Source organism: Lotus japonicus, chromosome 3 (assembly GCF_012489685.1).
Source record: "Lotus japonicus ecotype B-129 chromosome 3, LjGifu_v1.2".
NCBI lineage: Eukaryota > Viridiplantae > Streptophyta > Magnoliopsida > Fabales > Fabaceae > Lotus > Lotus japonicus.
This window is the reverse complement of record NC_080043.1, coordinates 40,209,815-40,218,486: the sequence shown is the minus strand read 5'-3', so window position 1 is coordinate 40,218,486 and position 8,672 is coordinate 40,209,815. Positions and strand designations below refer to the sequence as shown.

At 31.1% G+C, this 8,672-nt stretch overlaps 1 protein-coding gene across 1 annotated transcript; it reads right to left on the bottom strand.

The window, feature by feature from the left end:
* Window positions 1-6,395: 6,395 nt before the first annotated feature.
* LOC130742632 (PLASMODESMATA CALLOSE-BINDING PROTEIN 5-like) lies at window positions 6,396-8,233 on the bottom strand. The gene is made up of 3 exons (XM_057594731.1): window positions 7,684-8,233; window positions 7,548-7,575; window positions 6,396-6,893 (listed from the first exon to the last, which is right to left on the bottom strand). The coding sequence occupies exons 1-3, from the start codon at window positions 8,033-8,035 to the stop codon at window positions 6,734-6,736; spliced, it is 540 nt and encodes a 179-aa protein (XP_057450714.1). The 5' UTR covers window positions 8,036-8,233; the 3' UTR covers window positions 6,396-6,733.
* Window positions 8,234-8,672: the final 439 nt, after the last annotated feature.

Below are 8,672 nucleotides of genomic sequence, written 5' to 3'. Positions count from 1 at the left end.
CCAAACATACAATCACTCCCCAAAAGAAACACAAAGTATCCACTTAAAAACATTTTCAAAACCAGCATCATGTGAGTGAGCAAGACTTGGGAACATATCATTTAAGTAAAGGGCATAAAGACCAAGGTATAAAAGACTCTATGCATGATCAAAAAGGATAAACAAAAACAAAAATCTACTAAAGAAAAATATGCAAAAATGCATGAACTAAACTCAAAGTAAGAAAAGAACCTCCTTCCAAGTGATTGAGTGCTTCCAAGTGTGTATCCTTTTTATTTCCTGAAAAAAAAAACAGAAGAAACAAAACGTAAAACAGAAAAAAAAAATATGGGTTGTCTCCCATTCAGCCCTAAGTTTGAGTCTTAGGTAGACTTAACTTCAAACTCGTAACTCAAACAAAAAATCACAAACAATCCCTGGCAACGGCGCCAAAAACTTGTTGGTAAATCCGAAAGTGTACGAATCCACCCGATTTTAATTATCGAACCACAGGGATTGTGAGTGACAAAATTCAGTTCAAGTCTTGAGTATGAAGGTTTGTTTTATTGAATCAAAGATATGTCGAAGTAGCAAAGATAAAATAAACAAAAACTCAGAAAAGAACATGCTTTGGGTTCTTGCTCAACTAGTCAATTTAAGCACATCATTCTAAACACATGTTCTCATGGATCTCTCCTTGATGCTATAGCCTAATTACTCACTTATTGATTCCTCACATAAGCAATTCTCCCATACTAAAAACTAAGCTCAATTCCTTGTGTACTTAGTCATTTATATGAGGTTTTATATCATGCAATTTCAGGCCAACAAAGCCCAACCCTTCCTCTATTCCTAGTAGCCAAGATTGAAGGGGTAATCCCAAATCGGTTCCCTAATCTATAACAAACTTCCATTCTGATTATAGAAAAGCATAAAGCAAGCACGCATACAAGCTTAGATTGAAATTCAGAGAATGGGATTCAAGGAAAGAAGAAGATCATGTGGGAAAGAACTTAAGATTATAACTCAAATATGAAAAGTCTTACATGAAAACCAAAGCATAAGAAGAGAGATTAGCCAAGCATGGAAAGAGCCATGCTTGGCTAAGAACCTGAATTACAAGCTTGGAAGCCTTCTCTCACTCTCCTAGATGATTCTCTACCTCTGAATTTTACAAAGTGTGGAAAGATACAAGAGAAAATGACTAGAATCCTATTTATAGGCAAAATAGTCGAGCTAGGGCGCTCCAGCGCTGCCCTGGGACGCTCAAGCGCCCATATGGCAGAACTAGCATTCCTGCTACTGGAAGGCTGGCGCTCAGGCGCCAAGCGCCAGACACGCGTTCTTTTTGGCCTTCCCTCTTCATGAGTTACCTACTGAAGCACTTAAGGACCAAGACAAGGAAAAATATCAAGAAATTCAAAGGGCTTTTAAGCACAATAGTCCTCACAATTCCATGAAAATTAAATGCAAGTCCTAAAATCTATAAAAATACAAGAAAGACCCTTATAAAACTATATAATTACTAAAACCAAACAAAAACTCAAATAAAGATAAAAATGCATGAGAATGCATGAAACACTACATGAGACAAAGAAAAAAGACTCAAAACTAACAAAGGAATGACCCTAAAAACACTACTAAATTCGGGTCATCATACATGGATCACACATATAAATTAAATTCTGAATTATATTTATATTGATTTTAAATTTAAGTTTTTAGTTTTTATTGCTTATATATTACATTAATAATAATTGATCGACTATTTAATTAAAAAATTTATTGCATCAATTTATCGAATAAAGAAATTTTTTAAATTTTAGTTTAAAAAAAGATTTATATAAAAAAATAATTTATCAAAAATTTTAAACAAAATTAATTTCTAAAAATATTTTTTAAACAATTTTATATTTAATTAAATATTTTTTGTTACAATTAGGGGGCTATAGGCCCGGGTTTAAATAAATACATGAAATCATTCATGGTATTAGAATTGGAAAAAAATCGTGTATGGAATAATTTACCTTAATTTTTTAAATCTATGTAGAGTGAGAATTTTATTGATGATTAATTTTATTAAAACATGTTTCAAAAAATTATTTGAAAATAAATGATTTAATATAGCAAGGGAAAAAACATGTAGATATCAATTAGATAAAATTAGTGTATAGTAATTTTTTTATTAAATCTTGTTTAATTGATCTAAACTTGCATGATATTTAGATTTATATATTACAAAATCACTTCAAAGAATATATAAATCATGATTCAAATAATATATCATTATATTTTTGTGCTGCTGTCCCTGTTCTGCTGCATTTTTTGTATAGTTTGTTCTTTTTTCTTATTGTTCTCTTTGTAACTTTTGGGTTGAGATACCCTAGTATCTCCATTTATATACAAATTTTGCTTACCCAAAAAAAAAATCAAAATCACTTCACTCAGGAGAAATAGAAGATTTGATGATAAATATTTAAAGTTTAGAAGGAAAAACGCACTATCTTATGGTTAAAAGAAGAGAAGATCACTCAGGAGAAATAGAAGATTTGATGATAAATATTTAAAGTTTAGAAGGAAAAACGCACTATCTTATGGTTAAAAGAAGAGAAGAAGCGTACACGTGCAGATAGTAATAGTAATAGTAATAGTAATAGTAGTAGTAGTAGATTCACAGGTAGAATGAATAAAAATAGTATCAAAGAAAATAAAAATAAACTTTCATTAATAGCTTGAATCATGATTCTTAGAATTAGAATGATATATTATATGTATTAATTTAATTTATACTTGAATGATTGGGGATTGCTATATTAATTTTAGAGAGACAAATGAAAGTGAAATGAATTTTTGAAGAATAATACAATCATTGAAATAAAAGTTTGAGCCATAAATCAAAAGAACAAAATAATTTAGTGTTCATACCTTTTATCGAAATTTTAAAAAAGTAAAATTAATACTGACTTCCCCTTTTATAGGTTGACATATTTTCTGTTATTGATCATTAATTGCCTAGACAAATAATTAATGTTATTATTTCCTATTTTGTTTTTATTTACTATTTTTGAAACTGGTATAGTATAAATTTTGGTTTTTTTCATTGATGGGATCATTAAATGGTTATTAGATGAAAATTTCGAATAGAATAAATTTTTTTTATTAAAGCACCGATATTTTTTAATTTGAATATTTTCAAGAATTTTTTTTTTTGAAATTTGATTCCAAATATGATTGAAATCTACTTAATTATGCTGGAAAAATTTTAATTTCTTGATTTTAGTTCAAATTTTGAAATCAAAGTTTTATTTCTTAGTTTTAATACAACTTGTACCAATTTTATTTACCTTAATTTTAACAAAGAATTAACTCAAAATTCAAAATTAAAATTTATTTCATTTTCTTGTATTATTTTTTATTGGTTGTGAAAATTAAAGTAAAATAGTAATTTCTTCACCAATATATATATATATATATATATATATATATATATATATATATATATGAATAAGAGTCATAAATGTAGTAATATTTTTTTTTTGGTTACATTGGAAAATAATATTAATAATTATTTGGTATTAATTTCTTTATACATTCCTTAATTAGATGATTTGAATTCAAATTTGAAAAACTTTACTTATATAAATTATTTGATAGTATTAAACTATTGTCAACTAATCATGGAAAGACATTCCTAATATGTTGCTTTGATCGTACTACCTTCGATCCTAGTAGCTAATACATCAATAATTAACATTGGAGGTTGGTCTTTGTTGTTTTTTTTTTAAGTGAAGAGGTTGGCCTTTTATTACTTCATTTTCTTGCTTGATATATTAGATGACAAAAGGATGAAGTAATAATGAGTGTTTGAAATATGAATGACTTTTTTAGTTTTTTAATATATTTTTATGAGTTTAATGGATATGCACTGACAGTGTAAAATAGTTTTACACAGTCATCCAATCAAAGCATGCCACATAAGAGAGATAATTACATTTGACTTTAATTTTAATTAAAAGAATAAGATATTTTCTGATTTGGCGGAATTCAATTGGATGTCTGTGTAAAACTATTTTACACTGTCAGTGCATATCCATTAAACTCTATTTTTATTTCATTATTTTTTTAAACATCTGGATTTCAATCTATTGTTTCTTTAATTTTTTTTAAGAAAAACATCATTATTCAATTATATTTTAAGATACTTATTTTCGTAATATTGTAAAAAAAAAATCTGGAATTCAATATATGTTTTTATAAAAAACAAACACTATTTTATAGTCTTTATTTTCGTAATACTGCTAAATGTAAAATTAAAAGTTTAATTTATAATTTTTCATTATTTTTGAAATATTTTCAATTATGATTTGAAGTTATGGTTACATAAAAAAACTTAAAAAGTTTTAATTAAATTAGACCATATTAAATAAGGTGAGTAATGATTTTATGTGTGACAAAAAATAGAATAAATTTTTTTTTTCCTTGAAGGGAAAATTGATGATTTTGGAGGTGCCACGTGGCATAGGTTTTCTAGAAGAAAACCTTCTTTTCATATATATATATATATATATATATATATATATATATATATAGATGTTACTCCCTCCATCCCCTATTATAAGTCACTTTTTTTAAGATTTTTTTGTCCCAAAATATAAGTCACTTTACAATTTCTATGAAGAATTGATTATTTCTTTCCATATCTACCCTTATGTTTAATGCATAACATTAAAAGAATTTCACTTTTCAAAATTTTCTTTGTTTCCAAGACCACTATCATCTAGAGATAGTGGAATATTAATAAGGAGAGAGAATTTTCAATGAAGGCAATTCAGGAATATTATTAAAAACAACTACAAATTTATTGCTACTAACTATTTTTCTTAATATAAGAGAATTGGGTAAAAGTGACTTATAATAGGGGATGGATTGAGTATATTAAAGGCGACAAATAGAAATTTATCTTAGAAATAAAAAAAATAGACTGAAATTGTGGCAATCGCTTTGAATTACTATGCCTCTTTCTATTGATTCCACTCTAACACCCTTGACTTGGGAGCCCATGCTCTGCTGAAACGCCCCTGGGCGGGACCTCTTTGGGGGGTTGGAGGTCTCGCCCAGTCCACATCTTCTAAGCAGTGGTGAAAATGTTCGGATGATGCATCATTTTCAGTATTTTTAGATACCAATGGGCACTAGTGCAAAAGAAAATTAGCACTCACTTCGAAATAAAAAACGAAATGAACTCTTCTTACATATTGGGATAAAGGTTTTCTTCATGTTGCACTCAATTAGTGTCCAAACACAAGTAAGAATTGTTTTGAAATTTTGTAGCTATATAAAACAAAGAATATTTTCATCAACAAATTATGAAATCACTTACCCACCACTCTGAATCTCCCCCATTTTGGATAAAAGGGGCAAAAGTTTGGAGGTAAGAGGTTTTTACCCCCTTCATTGTTCCTCATCTTCCCTTCATTTCCCAAGAACCAAACATTAGTAAAAGTGGGGTAGCAAAAGAAAGGAATATAGAAGTTGAAGAGGTGAGAGATTTTTAGCCCCCTTCATTACTGCTCATCTACCCACCATTTTCCATGAACCAAACACTTACATAGAAGTCAAAGTTGGGAGGAAAATTAAGAAAGGAACTTAGAAGTTGAAGAGAACAAAATAACAGAAGTGAGAGATTGGCTGGAGCAAAACAGAACATCAAACTTGAAGCTAAACTTGTCTGTGGAACAGAGAATGAGAGAACTAGTATTGCAACAAAGAAACCAATATAGCAAAGGCTTTCAAGTTTCCCCAGTGATTCCACTAGATTATGGGACTTGAAGTCTGAGAAAACACACAATTTTGACAACCAAGACTTGCCAGTTCCACAACTAATAAACATAAAGGAGGAATTTCCAATACATTGATGATTATCAAATAATCACAAAGCATATTCAGAACTAAAACAAGAGAATTGTACATTTATCCAATATATTCAGTCCATCAAGAGAATTGTACATTTGTACACTAAAACATGGCAGTTGGCAAGCGAATAAAAGGAGCATGTGACGTTTCAGAATCATGATTAGACCAAAAAAATCCTATCAAATTAGAATCATGAATGCTTCAAATTCCTTATAAACTACTACAGCAAACCAGACCAAGAAAATTGATAGACAATGAATGCTGCTCAGTCACTAAACCATGCCTGATTCAGCAGCAGGAAAATTTTGAGAATCAAAAGATATCAATAAGGAGTTGGGTTACATGTAGTCAGAGATACCCTACATTCACGCATTTACGATATCTGGACCGTACTATTAAGATGGGAAGGCTCATATTTTTTATCAGGATCAAACAGTGGTCATGTCTTAAAATTTAAGCGGCCTGATCAAGGACTGACGGTTCAGATCTGATAACTGCGTGAATGTAGGAATTCTATGAGACACATTGATTTAGCGTGTAATGGAGGCTCATAAAGAATTTGCATAAGAATGAGATTCCTCTCATTCAAGAAGTACTGAAGCAGAACACACAAGATAAGCTTTCAACAAAATCTTTAAGTGTTCACTAAAATTTAAAGAAGCTAAAACCCCTTTAAAAGGGTACTACAACTTTGAACATGCTAGCGAAGCTATAATTTTAAAAGATTCTGATCCAGATTAGTAGCAGCATTCCAAAATTGTCTAACCTGTATGATGTGAACAAGGAACTTTTTTCCTTTTTTCAATTTCCTCAACAAATCAAGGGCTATTTACACTTCCTGTTATCCAGAAACTGAAACAACGAGCAACAGATGACTGATACCCAGAATCCAAAACCACCAGCCCTGAGAAACTTTCATGCATCCATTCATATCTTCACTTGGTCCCAATCCAACATTTGATGATGTTGATCCAGTAAAACTTCCATTACTTGCTGTCAAGCTGCATCAACAACAATGAGGGTCAAGTCAAACCTGCACAATCAACAATCTCCATCTACATTTCTTTGAAAATACCATGAAGTTACAATAGTTTAAAATTTCAGCTTAAATTACCACATGCATTGCAATTTTAGTGCCAAACTGATTCTGCATAATAACCATGTTTTGTAGTCCAGTAGCAAACACACTTTTTTGTTGCTTTGATGAGAGTTTAGTTTGCAGTTCACAAGCATTACAACACATCTTCAACGGAAAAACACAAAATTTCAAGGAAGCAAATGTGACTGGAACCCCTTGCTTCTATTGACTAGAATGTGCTTCTAACTTCTAAGTTGATCTCAACTTGAATCCAAACACAACCTTAGTGGTTAAGTAAAATCTAATCGGATATACATTAACAATTTAATTTTGCAAAATTTAAATGTTATATCATTAGTTCATTACCATAACAGTATTTACATTCAGAAAATGTACTTTTTTCACCAACACTATTCAGACAACCTTCACTACCTTAAAACTAAAACTCATTTTTCACCTAAATATTTCTAAAATTGGAATTCAATTTACTCAAACACCCTTTTAACTAAATTCAATTCTACAAAATTAGATCCACCTAAAATTAATTTCACAAACTTCAATCCAGACACATACTCACCCGGATGGGAACTTGCAATTACCAAAACCTGAAAATCAAAATGCAGAAAAGATTGAGATTTTTTTCACCATAAAACAAATTGCAAAAAAAAAAAACACATTGAAGTACAGAGAAAGAGAAAGGGGTGTTCACTGACTAGGGTTCAAGGAAGTGACAGCAGCATTGTTGTTGAAATTGCAGCTATCATCGGCCATGCCATGCTTGAGGAAATAGTCATTGAAAGCATACGACGCCGTATTCTGCACACTGCTGGTGTCGTAGCAGGCCCCACCTTGCTGGATTGGGCCGCAATCAGCTCCGCCGGCGCCGCAGGCCCAATCCAGCGCCGTCAGCAGAGCCGAGTCCTCCGCGTTGTTCTTCGCCACGCACCACAGCTCCTGCCGCGGAACGCCGCCGCCGCTGCCGGAGGCCCCACAAAACGGCGAGAGGGTCAGAAGAAAGAGGAGAAGAAGGCACGCCGGAATAACGAAGCTTTTTCTTCTGGGCATTGTTGGAGAAACTGGTTGGGTTTGATCTGTGGTTATGAGTGGAAGCTTGGAGAAGATGAGTGGGTTACTGGGATAGTGACGGTGGAAATGTTACCGTTTAATACGGTGCTTCAGGTGAGAAATCGAAGCACAGAGAGAAAGAGAGAGAGAGAGATTGTAGTGTTTGTGTTGGAATGCATTGAATGATATTGAAAGTGCTTTGTAATTTGTAACAGTGACAGGTACATCTGGAAAGTTTGTCTTCTTGTCTTCTTTTCTGCTGGTTTTGCTGTTCTTATTTTTCTTTCTATTTTTATATATTTTATAGTGTTTTTCTTTTTCACTCATAGATATCATTATTGGGAGTCAATCTCATTCAAGTCAAGTTTGGTTAACTCTTATTTTTAAAAAAAAAATGTTTGGCTATCTCTCTTAGCGAGGTTTTTTTTTTATCACAAGACTCAAACATGAGACATTACTTAAGAAAAATCAAGCATGTATCATTTGAATCTATATTTATATATATATATGTAAAGCTCACTTGAGCTATAAGTATTAAATGCATTAAACAATGAAATTAAACAAATTAAATTTCTATTCAACTTTTAATATAATGTAACTTTTGAAACTTTTTGTTTTTTGACTTTGCACATGCCAA

Bases quoted from the DNA above. Each gene is read 5' to 3' on its own strand.
- LOC130742632 (XM_057594731.1), bottom strand. From the start codon at position 8,035: ATGCCCAGAAGAAAAAGCTTCGTTATTCCGGCGTGCCTTCTTCTCCTC. The intron at 7,576-7,683 runs GTCAGTGAACAC...TTTGATTTTCAG, and splicing joins TGTCACTTCCTTGAACCCTA to GTTTTGGTAATTGCAAGTTC. The intron at 6,894-7,547 runs GTGAGTATGTGT...TTGTTGATGCAG, and splicing joins AATTGCAAGTTCCCATCCGG to CTTGACAGCAAGTAATGGAA.